The 17556-nt window shown below is 32.8% G+C and overlaps 1 protein-coding gene across 1 annotated transcript; it reads right to left on the bottom strand.

Annotated features, from left to right (window-relative positions):
• Positions 1–1756: 1756 nt before the first annotated feature.
• LOC111367106 (RING-H2 finger protein ATL47-like) lies at positions 1757–4853 on the bottom strand. Its single transcript, XM_022987821.1, has 5 exons — positions 4639–4853; positions 3229–3391; positions 3051–3117; positions 2279–2513; positions 1757–2172 (listed from the first exon to the last, which is right to left on the bottom strand). Exons 1-5 carry the CDS (start codon positions 4728–4730, stop codon positions 1962–1964), a joined length of 768 nt encoding a protein of 255 aa, XP_022843589.1. The 5' UTR covers positions 4731–4853; the 3' UTR covers positions 1757–1961.
• Between the last annotated feature and the right edge of the window lie 12703 nt (positions 4854–17556).

Genomic DNA, 17556 nt, shown 5'->3' with positions numbered 1-17556 from the left:
GACTATTTGTAAAATTAACTCTCAGCAGCTGTCAAGCTCAATATGCAATTCAATGCATTCCAACTGCCTTGTCGAAACCACATAGTCAATAAAAGTGTACAGCATATGAAGAAGAGGATAACAAAATGTAGAATATCATTAAGCCAGGCAATCAATGGTGCGGGTGCTTGTAATTTTTTAGACATAAGGACTCAGCATTTATTCGTCTAAAGTTACAAAGTATAACTGTTACATAAGCAGCCAATGAAAAGCTAAAAGCTTTTTTGTCATTTTTACGAGATTCAATTTCTTATGCTGCTCTACTTAAAAGAGTAAAATGGACAAAAATAACACTACCATAGATGAATCATAACACTTATTTATATGTAAACATGCAATCTCCAATGGTCATTGAATTTAAGATAGCAATCCCAAGTGAATACCATATCTTTCGCATCAAAAAATAGCGCAGTGATTACCTGGGCACCCTTTCCTTGTAGGTCGATCCGAAGGGTGAGTTATGTCCAATGTTGTTGTAACAAGTGGTATCAAAGCAAGCATCTTTTGGGAGATGATCCTCATTGTGAACAAATCAACCTAGGAAGGATTACTACTAGTAGAAGATTGAGTGTTGTAGATGGTAATTTTGAAAAGAGGAGTATAATTTAATGGCTCTAGTAAGTTTCCTCCAGTTCAAGTTGAGGATTGAGTGTGGTAGACTCAAGGGCTTAGCCCCCTTTGTTTTGCCCCCCCCCCCCCCCGAGTATCATAGCGTTCTTCCTAATGTGTAACAGTTTTCCCTATTTGATCCTGAATTGTGAGTATGCACTAATTAAGATTCAATTACGAAAGTGCAAAGGAAGTTTTGTCATGTAACAAGACGCACTATTCAAGAAAACACCAACATGAGCAAACTTCATAGTCAATAACAGTGTACAGCATCTGAAGAAGAAGATAAGACGTGACTCAATATTTATTCGTCTGAGTTAAGAAAGGAAGTGATGGATATAAGCACAAAATTAAGGAACTGTTAACAGTACAGAAGCAATCAATGAAATGCAAAAACTTGTCTGTTGTGCGTACAGAAAGATATACTGCAATGCAACCCTTTTATTCGGAAAATCTTGGGATATAACATGCAATGGATCACATGACAATAAATAAGGATGTAAGAAATGTGTTTTTAAAACTAGAACAGAGATGTACAAAGACGTATATCTCTCTGATATCAATATTCATTAGCCTGCTGCCAAACAATATTAAAACGATCAAAAGTCTTATCAAATGTATTTGTTCTTACTTTTCGGTTTTCTCATTGCCATTTACTCTAGCGGGTGGGAGTTTGACTATGCCGCACATTATCTGCCTCAACGCACCCAAGTCATGGGAATTGGTAGATGCATTGAAGGCCTGAATACACTGATGTTAAAATGTTCGATAATCATTGCAACTTTTTAATTATCAAAGCACCATTGGGAATCAGTTAACATTGGACATCATCTTGGAACTAGGAGGAGTAAAGGATATATCTACGTTCTACAAAACTTTGCCATGAAACAGTCTAGTACAGTTCTTAATACAAGACCTAAGCTCATGTTATTTGATTCACATCCTAAAATACAAGACCTCAAATAACTTGATTAATATTAATAAATTGACTACACATACAAGCTTCCAATAAAATTCTTTGAAGGCGCATTATAATTTGTGTGTGATATTCTCGTCGCAATCTCAACACATTATAATTACAACCAACAAAATGATAAATGCTTAAAGATGCCAAGAATGAAAATTATTATATTGACTTTGAATTGTTTGACAATGAGAATTTACATTTCTTTGCACAAATATAATGCAGAAGCAGGGTATCTGACACCGAGAAGCAAAAGGAGAAATAAGGTTAAGAAGAGAAGGTCTGACCAGACTCTAATTGACAATCATTGGTTGGCATTCAGTTTCACTATACATCATCCTCTCTAAGATCAGATCAAGTACTCATAATAAACTAAGAAAAGAGAGTCAGGAACATCTTTTGGCAAGCTGTTTATATAGAGATAGAACCTCAAAATGTCTTCTTCTGAGAGGGTTTCTTGATCAACTACATCTCTCCCGCATGTTAGAACCCATAAGTCCCCAGAATTCACTCTCTTTAGACTACCCCTGCAGAATGGACAGGATTCCGACCTCATATTCCTGCAATAAAGGAAAAGGGTAAAGTAAACACCCAAGGGAAATCTTCAATTTTACACATCAAGAGAGAATATGAAAGACCAAATTAGGAAAGAACTTTCGTGCACACCAGTCGCGGTAGCAATTGATGCACATTGCATGACAACAACTTGGCAACACAATCTTCGTGCCGGGCTCTAAGCAAATTCCACATTCATCTTCTCTTTCCATATCAACATCGAAATGCTTATTATCGTTTTCTAATTTCTTCCTCACTATCATATCAAAGTCATGACCTTCATCTTGATAAATATATAGATCCAATGAGCTATCACATAGGCGTTCGAGAGTTGGTAATATCACAGCTGCAAAAGTAATCACGAAAGAAAGTTCACTTGATTGTTTCTAAACCAATATACACTAATTTCACACGTACTAGTTTGTGTAATTCCATACATAACTGAGAGCATGTTTGCCTAAGCTTAACATCGCTTAAAAGCATTAAAATAAATAATTTTTTTCATTACTTAAAGTTGTAGATAAGTAAGTTACCTATTTTCACGGTTAGTTAAGAGTTACTTTCAAGAAAATTAAATTTTTTACATAGAAGTATAAAAGTATAAGTTGTCCAAAAATCTATGGATATGAGAGGATACGAAGAGTAACTTCATTTTTTTCTTTTTTCTTTTTTTTGTTTTAACTTTTTTTCCCTAATCAAAGTTTAGCCAAACAAGCAATTAATCATAGCTGCATTTTTTTTGGCTCTACCTGTCTGCAGTAACCTATGCAAACAATTGCATAATTATTCATTTCAAAGCTTAGATCAATAAATTAGTAATACCCTGTGGAGCGGATATTGCCATATAGCTTATTCAAAGATGAAGTGAAAACAATTTGCATACCGTAGAATTGTCTAATGGTTGCTTTCCTTCCATGTGAAGGAAACTTTTGTCTACCGTCAACGTGCACCTGGAGTATTGAAAATGTTAAACTTGAGCAGTGCTCTACACTTTAAAAACAGGAAATACAACAATTAATCAGCCTAGCATAGAAAGAAAGATTGGCAATATAGTGATCTACCTTGTATACAATTACGTGGAAGAGATTTAGATAAGTTGGAAATGAGCAAGTGCATGAACAATCAAACCATTGCAGTAGAAACAAAAATATGGGTGCGAGGTGATTGTAGACCAATTTCATTTGAAAACAAGCACCTCCCTTGGCTCTAGAAATCGAAGCAGCCCTGAAATGTCATCCATTGACATACAGTTATTTTAAACGCACTGAGTTTTTTGTTTGGTACAAAATTGAAGTACTAATTACATGTTTTTAAATCCATAAAACAAGTCACATAAATTAATCGAACCTTATAGCCCCCACACTCGACAAATACCAGTATTTTAACAGAATGCCATGCCAATAAAAATTCAAAATCATTGAACTGCCATCATAATCAATTGAAATTTGATTCACATTCAATGATATTCATATCATTTATCAAAAATACAATATCACATATATACTTAAGTTTGAGGAGGACAAGACTAATTGTTTGATAGTATCTTTATTTGAGGAGAAAAATTGGAGAATATAACTGAACGAATCAACCAAAAGAAAAGGGAATCTCTAGTTTGTCTGTATGAATACACACGAAAAAATTGTCTTATGAACAACCTAAAAATGTGTGTCAGCATAAAGACAAATACCATTAGATGCTCCGCTAAAATCAAAGCAATAAAAGGACAGTTAATTCAAGGATGTCATAGAAGAATCTGATCTTTTTGACACTACAGAAACGTATCTACCTTAACATTATCCAATTGCAAATAAAACACAAGGAAATAGTCACCCCAAAATTAATCTGAGTTTATAGATATCTTCAAGTATTTTACTTCAGAGCAACAAAATAGCGTCAATGAAGCTGAATTTTTTGAGTTTATAGATATCTTCAAGTATTTTACTTCAGAGCAACAAAATAGCGTCAATGAAGCTGAATTTTTTATTTTTTATTTTTCACCACCACTTAGGATTATAATCAGCCCATGAACCAAGCATTAACTTAGCAACACGAGACGTAATTAAGGTTATTGTAGATTTCCAAAAAGTACGCCCACCCGTAAAACCCAAAATTCTATGCTTGCTCATACCAAGTAAAGAACACTAAATTCAACATTAACAGGAATTGCAATTAACGAACAACCATCACGAAACATAGAGCACAAAATGCATATTATACTAATGGAATACACCCACAACCACACAAAAAGCAATTTTTTTCAAGCTACTATTCACCCAGGCAATGGTAAAGCAAATATATTCCATAATTAACGAGACCCACAAAAAAACTGCACCGTTTGCTTTAATCATTCCATTAGTTTATTCCATTACTAAGGAATTTCAAAGTTCAACAACCCAGTTTTCCAAAAAGTAAATGTGCAAAGGGAAAGACTTAAAAAAAAAAAAAAAAGGAGAGAATGAAAGAGAACCCACAACATATTGGCATGCTGAATATCAGACTCGATAACCATGAGAGAATCTTGACAAGAAGGAGCCTTTTCAAGCTGATTGTATTCCATTATCATAATATTTCAAAACACGATTTTTCTTACTGGGCTTTTGTCTCTCTCTTTATCAGAAAAATAGAAAGCAGGATTCAAAATCAAATTTTCTTGTTTACAATCAAAGCTCAATTTTCAAAAAGTTCTGCATAAAGAATACAATATATGTAGGAGTGTGCCATAGGTAGAGCCGGAAGTCGTTGGGGGTATGGGGGGGCCCGGGACGTGGCGGTCCTTGCAAGAGCAATAGAGAGTAAACTCCAGTAGGTGTCTCAATCTTTTGTTAGTGTGATACTCATATCCTCAACTTATTATTTTTTACATTTATTATATTCTTAATCCGTTTAGAACAATTGCTCTCGTTTTCACGTTTAAGGGAAAACGTTTATTTAAATGCTAAGTGATCGTCACGTGACACCTATGTGATGTCGAAATGAAAAGGTGAAACCATTAAAAAAAAAATTATTCTAAAACAATTAAAATGGTAACTTCAATTTTCATTTAAAAATTGAAAGAGGGTAAAATTTTCTTAGGTATTCTTTACATATCCTCTCAATTCAATCCATAAAAATATCAGGTGACAATTTAACTTTTAAATAAATATTTTCTGTTAGTTGCTGATATGGGTGCACAATTTTAAAAGATTGGGGACGGGTTCAACAAATGCTAGGTTAGGAATATAAGTGCCACACTTACAAAAGATGAGGGACCCTAGTGAAATTTACCCAATAATTTTTGTATTTTTTACTATTTTTATGCATAGAGAGCAATTGCGTAGGTCTTGGAATTTATTGTTTTGGATTAATGAGTATTTAATTTTCTTTTTCATATTCAAATATCTGGTTAAAGTAAATAAATTTTCTTTCTCCTTTTAAATATTTTTACATGAAATTTCTACCATTCGTTGAGGCAATATCTAACCTTATTATTGCTTTCATTTCAAGTTTATGGAACCTATTGATTTACGTAATTTATAGAAGTTGTCTAAAAATTATAATACTCTTTACGTGAATCGACTATTTGATTTATACAATAAGCAATTAATTTGTATTAATATGGTTCTAACAAAAATAAACGAGAACTAAACTAGGATAGTTAATAGAACCAAACGCAATACTCTTTTGAATAGAGTTTCAAGCCAATTATTTCAATCCCAATTTGAGTATCATTTTCCCACCCTCCAACTCTAGCAAGAAGATGTAAAAGTAAATTTTAATATTTATAGAAAAGGTCTTTATTTGAGTACGTTACTTGAACGTGTCTTCTTGTACAAATTAAACATTACGAATTTTATCGCATTGATACAATTTTTAAGCGACCTATATAAATATTTGAATCAATATTTATTAGTGTTGCAATTATGAAACAACCAATCACCAAACACCTAACAAGCACAACTGCATTCAAAATTGACCAATTGAATTAAATGTGAGTCAAAATTAGATGGTCAAAAGTCATTTTTTTCAAACTTGTGGAAATTCAACGAAACTTGTCAGAGAGCCTTTGAATGGGTATAAACTGGTCACCAGCCCAAGCAACCTTAAATAAACCTAACAATACTCTTGATGAAGTCAACAAATGCATGGAAATTTGAGAAATTTAAAAAATATATATATAAAAATATAAAATTTAAGTAACATTTTATCATTCTAGATACGATTAGATTTCAATCAATCCTTTGAATATCGGACTGACGTTGCCTTTGTTTGGATATTCACCACTTATTACTGATTCATAATTTCAACAACTAAAAGGACATTTCACAATTTGACTTTAATCGTTATGGATTAGTGAAACGAAGACGGTCAATTCGACTTAAAAAATCATAAATTGATCGAAAAATTTATTATATCTTCACGTAAAGCATATTATAAGAAACTAGAATGAGACTCGGTGGATTGAACTGATCATTGAGTTTGTTGGATTCCCAAATTAAGACATAAAAACTCAACAAATTGGTATGACTTTATGTGAATAACAACTATTATTGAAAAAAATATATATATACACACAACAATTGAGCGCCCAGCTTACCAGAATTTTGTCCATGACAATTGGATTCACACCAATTGGTTCATCCTAGAAGTAATTATGTACACTTTCCTAAATGGTGACATCTTGATCTTACCCGAAATTTGCTTGTGTGTGTTTTTCATAGGGTTAACCCTGAGAAATTTGAGGCCCTAGGCGACTAATAAAGCAAAATATGATAAACTAATAATTTTTTAAGATAGTCGATAAAATAAATTCATCAATTAAACAATGACGGATATTCTCTAGACAATTCCATCTTCACCAGATAATACAAAGCCCGACGATGATGGTAAACCAAGGGTTTATTAGGATGTTATCATGCTTCAACCTTTTCATTCCTTCTGGCATGTATAAAATCTATTTCCCTGCAGTTCCATTAGTAAATAATATTGCTTCATTCCATTTGTACTATATATTCTCTTACTTATTTTGCATTTTCCTTGTCATCCCAGGCTAAAATTCAGCCATTAACATTTAACAAAATACATGTAAGCAAAGCTATTGAACCATTTACTTAATTTTAACAGACAAATAGGATTCACAAAATCCAATGTAAAATTCAATATCCCAATATTATGCATTAGATCTATTATAGAATTCAAGTGATCAATAAACCTATAAAAATGACTTCCATTCCTTCTCAAATTAGAGAAATCCACATTTTATTGCACATTAGAGTCATTCTCTATTTTCCTTGTCATCCCAGGCTAAAATTCAGCCATTAACATTTAACAAAATACATGTAAGCAAAGCTATTGAACCATTTACTTAATACAGACAAATAGGATTCACAAAATCCAATGTAAAATTCAATATCCCAATATTATGCATTAGATCTATTATAGAATTCAAGTGATCAATAAACCTATAAAAACGACTTCCATTCCTTCTCAAATTAGAGAAATCCACATTTTATTGCACATTAGAGTCATTCTCTAGTGAACGAACAATGAAAAAAAATACAATCTTGAAAATAATACATGAGACGAGAGAGAAATTAAGAAACACGAAATCATTACTTGTAGTTTCTTCTACAAATCTAATTCTGTAAACTCTACAATCTAGAAAATTTTCTATCGTTTTTTAATCTTCTCACCGTCTATCTTCTAACCTATGTAAAAAAGGGATTATTTTGAATAAGTGGATGGATTTGGACAGTATTGGTGGCCGGTTTTGGCTGCTTCTTTATTTTATTTTATTTTATGTTTTCCCTTCTTTTTAGAGGCCCTAGTAAGTCTGAGGCCCAAGGCGGCTGCCTAGTTTGCCTTGGGCCAAAATGGGGCCTGGTTTTTCATAAAGTTATTTAAGTAGAAATCTGTAGGATATAAATTGTGAAATTTTAACATGTTCGTGGACAAATTATGTGTTTACAGTGTAAATTTCATAATTCTTCACGATCATTTGATTGATTAAAAAAATTTATGAAAAGCTATTGAGTAGATTAGAATGCTAAAAAGTACGTTAAGTTTGTAAAAAATTGAGACTTCATCTTAAAATGTCAACCTTCTTAAGAGGAATAGATCAATCCTCTAGAAGTTGATCAATATTTTTCATTTTTAGTCGATATGTGATTTTATTCTTTAACATACTCTTGCAAGATAGTAGCTTATTTGAAACAGATCAATTTAGAATTTATGTACTCATGTTTTAGTCTTAATCAGATCAAATTACTCATTAGAGTTTGATGGACTCTAATACCAATATCATAGAACTTGGTAGAGTCATACCTCAAAATCTTGCCATTGAAGTTAAAAAAAATCCGAGCCTCTATAAACTACACAAACAAAGTGCAACTTCCAATGTGAAATTCAAACCTCCGTAAGTTCTACCGAAGTCATGACAAATCATCACGCTTCTGACCTTGACACTCAGGCAGGGCAGTGTTCGTACACTAATTAGGGTCTCAAGACGTGATGCCTGTTCTAATACCAATGTCAAGACTTAAGAATCCATCTTAATAAGTTAACCTTATCAAGAGAAGTAACTCAATCCTTTATAAGTTGATTCACGTTTTCATCTTTATTCGATGTAAAATTTTATCCCTTTAACAAAGTTCAAATCTATTTTTCACATCGTGTTTTTATTTTCCACTTACACGATTTGTTCCTTACCTAAAAAGTATGGTCTAAGTAATTTGATATTTAGGAAATGAATATGAATGATAATGTTCTGGATTGTACATCTCGAGATGTTACAAAGACAATCAATGCTTACATGAAAAGTGTGGAGGTTGTAGACAACTTGTTTTTCTTTTGTACCGCACATCAGAACAAAGTTGTGGAAAAATAGATATCTGTCGAAAGAGACTCCCTAAATTTAAGAAAAAGATTATTTTGTCACCTAGATGCAAAATCACGCTCTTAGTGACTTGTTCATAAAGAAATTTTTAAGTAAATTATAAATCAAACGGAATAAGGATTAAAATGGTAGGACTACGAAGCATTCAACTGATGTGACCCGATGCGATGCCTATCGATATGTGGTTTATCAGATGATAATTAGTGCTTACTTGAAAAGTATTAAATTCTTAGCAAATGAGTGAAGGAGAGGAGAGTCTCTGACTAAAAAGACACTCTAAATTAGTTCCCATTTGGCCCCAATTAAATTAAATTTCATTTTCCCTCTCCCATTTTTAATCACACAATCTTCCATAAAATGATATAACGCCTAAATAGAAAACTTTTTTTTTTAACCATTCATTTTTCAAAAAAATTATTATTCCTCCCATTTTAATTTTAAAAAATGGAGGCCGAACGGGAACTTAAGAAAAGAGTTTAAACAATCTTTTTACTTATCTTCAATCTGCAATCGTCTTCTTCGAAACACGGCAAAAAAAATAAATAAATTAAGATTTCTAATTGTACAAGGGTAAATGTGCATTCGAGTATAAAGCAAATAATCGAGCCATTCATTAAATAAAATATTGTCCGTGCTTACTAGAAAAACACAAAATTCAAAGGTACGTGGCATGCTCTTATAACACACAATGAATGGAATTTCAAAGGGAAAAACCTGACTGATAAGGCACAATAAATTACGAAGAAAATTTATATAATACTTTCATTTTTCTTCAAGTTGCAAAATCGTCATCTTCGAAATGTGCATGTAAAAATAATTGAAGATTTTAAATGGTAAAAGGTTAAAATGGTTCGAGTAAGAAGCACGTAACTCGAGGAATGCCTGATATTTTTATAAAGAGGGGAATTTTGGAAATTAGGTTAATTATTTAATTAAAATCGAAGTAATGTATCCTTTTTAATTAAAAAAATATGGCTTTTTTCACTTTTAGCACTTAAATGGACTGCAACATTAAAAAGAAATATTTTTGCACATAAACATAAACCATAAGTTGAGAATGCCAAGAAAAAAATATTAGGGACCAAAATTAAACAAGGTTCAGAAGTTAAAGACCATTTGTACCAATATCCCAAAGAAGTAGTGAGCGAAATTACCCTTGTGAAATAACGCACGTGCAACACACGTCCATTTAACGTAGAAATGGGACAATTAGGACCAACAAAAGTTTGAAACGAGGATGTCTCTGCTAAATAAAGACTATCCATTTTCTACAGTGAATCCATACGTTGGGGGACCTCGTGTAGATAATCGTTATTTTAAATAAAAAATTTGGAATAAATGTCATATAATTGTAACAAACTTTATAGTATAAAAATTTATCTACACTATTATGTTTAAAACCAAATTATATAATTGCTAAGTTGAATTTTCGTGTCATTTCTTAGGTGTTTGCTTCAAATCGTATTTCCAATCGTATAATGTTTTCACTAACTTGTACATCTTATGTTCATTTCTAGGTAGAGCAAACCCTTCGAGTTGTTCTATGTAAACCTGTTCGTCGAGATCCACATTCAAGAATGTCATCTTGACATTCATTTGAACATACAACTCTTGTATCGAAGTTAATGCCAATAATATCCTAATCGAGGTTATTTTAGCTACCGGTGCATAGATATCAAAATAGTCGATTTCTTCATTTTGTCGATGTCTTTTGACAACTAATCTAGCCTTGAAAATATTTGGAGAACTGTCAACATTATATTTTCTCCTAAATACTCATTTACATTCAATATGTTTGGATTTGGGTGGTAAATTGACAAGTTTCCACGTATTGTTAGGCATTATCGAATCCATTTCATCCTTAATTACGTCTTTCCAAAAGATACTATTATGAGAAGCTATAGCCTCTATATAAGTTTTAGGATCGACTTTCACTTGTAGAACAGAATGAATTGTTCTTACAATATTCACACAATATCCTTCTACTAAATAAAATGAGATAAGCTGAGAATCAATTTCATCAAATCTCAAAAACTTCTCAACCCGAGTTCTCTTGCTTCTTTGTGGCTCACTAGACTCATCGACATTTTTTGAAGATGTCTCGTCTTGTGTTCCACTAGAGCTAGGGATATCTTTAAGATTTTCCCTTAATTCATTATTCGAAGATAACGAATCTTCAAAGAACTTCACATTATTGGATTCGATGATCACATTGGTCTCCAAATTTATTAATCTATAAAATTTGCTATTGCTAACATATCCAATAAAGGCACATTTAATGCATCTAGGACCTAATTTAGTCTTATTAGGATTTGTGTTATTGCAATAAGCAAAACACTCAGCCCTTTGAAGTATACAATGTTCGATTTTCTTCTTTTTCACAATTCATAAGGAAAGTCTTTTGTATGTTTTGAATGAATATTTTTAAGTATCCTACATACACTCAACAAGGCTTTACCCCACAAATTAAATGGTAACTTAGCATAGATAAGCATAGTATTGATCATTTCAACTAAGGTCCTATTTTTCCTTTCAGCCAAACCATTTTGTTTGAGTGCCCTAGGTGCAATGAATTATGCTATGTTGTTTCACAAAATAAGTTGAATTCACTAGAAAAGTACTCATCACCTCTATCATTTCTTAAGATTTTAATTTTCCTTCATAGATAATTTTCAGTTTCACTTTTACATACCTTAGACATATCAAAGGCCTCGTTTTTATGTTTCATTAAGTAAACATACATGTATTTGGTGCAGTACCTATTTTCATTCCTAGTCAACATGCCATTCGTTTAACACATATTAGTATGAATTAATTTTAAAATACTAGAGATCATTTCACACTTTGATAAGGTTTTTTTAATCATTTTAGATTTTATACATGTTTTGCATTTATTTTCATCATATGAAATTAAGTCATATTTTTTCATACGTTTCATGGTACTTCTAACAATATGGCCTACTCTAGCATGCCATAATGAAAATAAATCAACAATATACGCAAAATCACTTTTATTCATTTCTTTGTCAACGGTACAAAATTTGACAATTTCTTCACTTGAATAACTTTTACCAACAAATTTCTCGTTAAATGATAATATAAGTTTACAGAATTCATATACACATTTGATGTCCAAATTTCCTAAAAGATTACCACTAATCAAATTTCTATTCATAAAAGGAACATGTAGTATCTTTGTTAGAGTAAAGATCTTCTCGGAAGTGAATATGATATCAATATTTCCCTTTCTAATGACCTTGGATCGAATATCGTTGTCCATTTGAATCTCCTAGTCTCCATTAACCTCGTGATATGTTTTGAATAAGAATTTTTCATATGATACATATACAGTAGCACAAATATCATACCACCACTCGAGAACCTTTCCTTGATTGCCTTTATTTCGCTATTATCCCGCATTCTAGACTCTTCCTCAATCTGAAGATGCTTTTGCAATTATTAAAGATCTTTGAAATTTCAATCTTTACCGCCTTTAATTTGTTGACAATCACTTGTAATTCATGCACTTGGGGAAGTAGGGGAATAGTATCTAAGAATTTAAAGTCAATGTACTTCGAAATAAAAATTTCTTGGTACCTTCCTCTTCCACTCTGTACTTACTCTCCAATGTATCCCAGACTTCTTTTCTCGAAGTTGTATTTGTGTACAAAATCATACAAGCGATTCGACAGTGTCTTGAGTATGTGATCGCGACATATCAATTCATCTTCTTGGCATTTCTGTCTTTTAGGCGTTGATTGCTTCGGTATCTCCATTCATCGGTTCGGGTAATGGCACCAAATATGGATCAAGAATATAGAAGGTCTTCAATGAAGTAAGGAGGAACTTCAATTTGTCTTGCTATCACGTGAAGTTTGTGCCATTGAATCGATCAAATCGCATCAAGTCTTAATTCATTAGTTTGATAGCCGTCATTGTTGTTTTCGTTCCCCATTTAAGGAATATCGTTTGAAATTGTTGGAAACAATGGAGTGGTAGAGAAGAAACTAAAAGAAAAATACAGCAGGATATGAATCAAAACTAGAAACTTGTAAGAATAAAATTTGACCCCGAACATGAAATCGTTGTCCCGAAACGATATTTGCCCCTCTCCTAATTGAATGAGGTGCTTTAAGGTATTCCGACAAATGATTTGAAGAATTATAACAAGCATTGTAAAAGATTTTTCACCAAAGCACAAAGTGAACGGGGCCAAGCGATCTGCTAAAACTGTGGGATGTAAAAATGCATCGATAGGGGACCTAACATGCTTTTTTTTTTTTGCCTTGGGCTCTTTCATTAATTGATAGAAATATCAGCCATTATATTGTATGGAATTGACATAGCACCTAATTCTATTTATTTGCTACATCTACTAGTTCCGATCAATCTGAAATAATTGTCTTAACTCTTAAATGCTCCAAAACTTGAAGAACGCAATAAGAAAAATTGAATATGAATGAAAATCAGGATTTGATCTTTTATTGTGGAATAAGGAATGAATCTCAAGTGTTTTCAATGCTTCTAATGTGTTTATATTGATCATTCATTACATATCGATAGGCCTCAATGAATACACTACGAAATGGTGTCAAAGCATAATGAAAAATGACAACTTTTATTCCAAAACGATTCCAAATTTCAAATTTCAAATTAGTTAACAGTTACGTTTTAATACCATGCGCACGCATACCAAAATATATCTTGTACGTATACGCACGCATAGTAAAAGCAAATTTGATTATGGTTTGACTAAAACACTTATCGTGTATGCAAAAAATTAAATTTATGTATACAAATCAAAATTTTCATTTTTCAATTTTTTTTATTCCAACAAATATTCAAATAGTTCACGTCTTCACGATGGCCCGCCATGTGCACCTTTACTCCTCCTCTTCACTAAAATGGGGGAATCAGTGTCTCCACGCATTTTTTGTCCTTTTCCATATAATTACCTCATACGGCTGCTAACTNTTTTTTTTTTTTTTGGGAGAAGTAATTTTACCATTTAAAGTGATTTTTTTGGGATTATTTTTTGTCCTCTTCTTTATGATAAATCTTAGAATGGGGGTAACCCTATGGAGTCTATATGAATTTAAGAGCATGTTTGGCCATGCCTAAACAAGAAGTAAAATTCATTTTCTTGAAAGAAGGAAAGAGCTTGCTTTTGAAAAAAGCCATTTTTTGTTCTAATAGTTAAAAAACGAAGCTACTTTCAAAGAGAAGCCAGACATTTTTTTTTAAGCTGCAAATTTTTATTAAGCCACTGTACTTTTAATTTAGGCTTAGCCAAACTTTCATACAAACTGTATATTGAAAATATATTTAGTCAAAAATAAATTATTCCCCATGCTTGATTATTTCTACGAGTTTAAACTTTATGTTACATTTTTCTTACAGTCTCCTCTTTGCGCTAATTGATTAACTATACCTCTTGGAATTTAATGCATATACAAGATCAGGTGCTTTGTAGAATAAATTTATCACGGGACGAAAAGGATGGCTCGTGATGGTAAAGTGTGTCAGGAGTGTGTTCGAAATTGTCTTTTGACACATCATAAGCAGAAAAGTGCATCACCTGTTGTCACCTGCTTTTTCAAAATCATGCTCGGCGATGACTATTTAAAAGTTTTGGTATCATAAATATGTCTCTCTTTCGTTACCTCATGCAATTTATCATTTTTTACATTCTTATTCTAAATGGTAAATGGTTATTGGGAATCCATTCTTACATTGTATCAGAAAGGTTACAACTTGTTATAAAGAAAAAAAAGGAGCTATTCTAGGTTATTTTACAATTGTACAATCAACAAAAAATGGAAGGAATAATCCTTTAAATATTACATAGCAAAAGATCAAGAAAAAATGGCTCCAATGAACGAAAATTGTGCCAATCCTGTAGATTATGTCATTGCAACAATTACAACCAGATTTTCCACGTTGCAAGTCAAGTTGCATCATAGATATCTATCATTCTCAACTTATCACGTCTTGAAATTGTTGTCAAGCCAAGCCCTTCATACGTACACCTGTCAACTGTTTTCTGAATTGATGTCGGGGATACTAATCTGTCCATTCTCTAGTTTCTCCTTAGTGAAGTGTTTGTCTATATATCTCCATGCCGTCTGTCATGTTGGATGGTGCAATGCTGATTGTAGACTTATTATCATAATATTGTCTCATCGAGTTATCATCATCTTGTTTGAGTTCTTTCACCAAAGACTTCAGCTACATTAGTTCACAAATCCCTAGCTCCATTAATCTAAATTCTTCTTCAGAACTTAATCAAGCAAAAACTAGTTTTTTTCTGCTCTGCATCACGGGATTTCCTCCAACAAAGGCACAATACCCAAAAGTTGATTTTCTACCACTATTGAACCTACTCAGCCAGCATCTGTCCATGCCCCAATCTTCAAGTGATTTTTATTTCAAAGATAAGTCATTTTTCTGGACTGCTTTTGGATAACTCAAAATTTTCATAGTTGCATTCACATTATCTTTATTTGGCAGCATGCATGGATTGGCTAACTACACTCATTATGAAGGCAAAGTCTGGCCTTGTTTGTGTAATATGGATTTGCATATCAACTAACCTCTGATAATTTTCCTTGTATACAACTTTGAAAGTCTTATGATTCTTCTATTACTTTTGATCCTCAAGGATTAATATTCCATCAACTTTCCAATCATTGCCATTCACCTTCGTCGTGCACCGATCCTGAAAGACATAATGAGTAGGAAAGAATTTAATCCTACAATTTAAGTCATGAGTAAGTTTGCTGATAGAGATTAAATTACTCAACAATTTAGAGTTCCTGAAACAAAGACTGAACACTTTCCAGCAACAAAAGAAATTGAACCATCAATTATTGTGAATTTTTGGAGACAAAAGCAAGGAACATAAGATGAAAATACCTTCAATGAAACTGTCATATGGTCTTTAGTGCTTGAATCAACGATCCACAGGTCTAATTTTGTATTTATAGAATGGAATGCAGAGAAAAGTTATCTGATTGCTCTAGACTTGCATGAGGAAGAATGGAAAGAAGTTTTTTTTGACTCGTATATTAGAGATGTGATAGATTATTTGTTTCTACGTATTATGCTACTCAAACAGGAGTTGGGACAGGCCCTTGTGCCCCCTCAGCCCTTGTCACAGGCCTTGTCAAAAGCCCCTATTTGAGTAACAGGGTCCTATTTTTATAGCTCTCCTTGTATAGGCATGATTTATAGCTTTCCTTCTATAGCTTCCAATTGTAATTTTGTTTCTTTGTGTATATATAAATAAAAGACAAGAAAAGAAGAGATTATTCAGCAAAATTGGCATGGTATCGGAGCCATAAAAAGAATTTCAAACCTGTGTTTTGCTTTGAGTGTTTCTGGAATCATGTTTGGTCGTGACTGGTTCCTCATAGTCGGCCTACTGTTGTATGTTTGGCTGGTGGTTGGTTTCTCATAGTCGAGACTCTGTTCATAGGAGTTGGAGTTTTTTAGCGGTCGCATATCTCCATTTTTCTTCATGAAGTTGCATCTGTGTGTGGTTTTTAAGTTTTCCGTTATGGGTTGCGGCGGTTTTTCGTCTTTGTTCGAGTTTGAGCTTGCCGTTACATGTTTGTAACAGTTTTCTCTGTGTCATCTGGGTTGAATTTTGAGGTCTAAATCGGGTTTGTAGTTTCTGGCTCAAGTCATGACTTCTCCGTGGTTTGATTTCACTTTTCTAGGTTATTGAATTGTTAAGTTATATGTTATTGGGCTTAATAGTGTCACTGGGCTTAATAGTTGTTGAAATTGGGCGGGTTTTATCTTAATTTGATTATTGTTGGGCAGAATTTGTTGGACTTTGGGCTATTGTGTTAATGGATATTAGTTGCGTAGAATGTTTAGATTATAATTAATTTTTGGCTAGATTGTACACGGTTTAATCATGTCTACTTAGAAGAAATAGTCCGTTTGCACTTGCTTTACTGGGAAGAAGTATTCTTCATGGGCATTTCACTTTTAGTTATTGGTCGACAGTAAAGGTGATCTGTGGGGGACATATTTATAAATGTCTTTCGCCTCCTGATCAATAATGAGAAGTATCTTGCTTGGAAAATCAAGCATTCTCGAATTATGGCCTGGATCATCAAATCGGTTGATGTGCAGATTGTCTTTAATCTCATACCTTAAAAGTCAGCATGCTATGTGGGAGTTCTTGAAGAAAGTCTATACTCTATGCAACAATACTCGGCTATATCAGTTGGAGTTTGAATCGTCAAATTTTTGTAGGAGTCACGTTCCATTCAAGAATACTATTTGAGTTTTTTTTTTTTATCTTTGGGTTGAATACCACGCTATGTTAGCTACTTGTTCTGAGATTGTGTGGTTGCGAGGTCTTTTAGCAGAACTTGGTATTTTCCAATCAAAGTCTACACCACTTCATGATGACAACACTAGTTATTCAGATTGCGGCTAATTTTGTATATCATAAACTTGCCAAACACATTGAAGTAGATTGTCATTACATCCGGGATGTCTA

The sequence above is a fragment of the Olea europaea genome, chromosome 18, assembly GCF_002742605.1.
Source record: "Olea europaea var. sylvestris chromosome 18, O_europaea_v1, whole genome shotgun sequence".
Classification (NCBI taxonomy): Eukaryota; Viridiplantae; Streptophyta; class Magnoliopsida; order Lamiales; family Oleaceae; genus Olea; species Olea europaea.
Note: the sequence above shows the minus strand (reverse complement) of the source record. Positions and strands in the feature narration are given on the sequence as shown.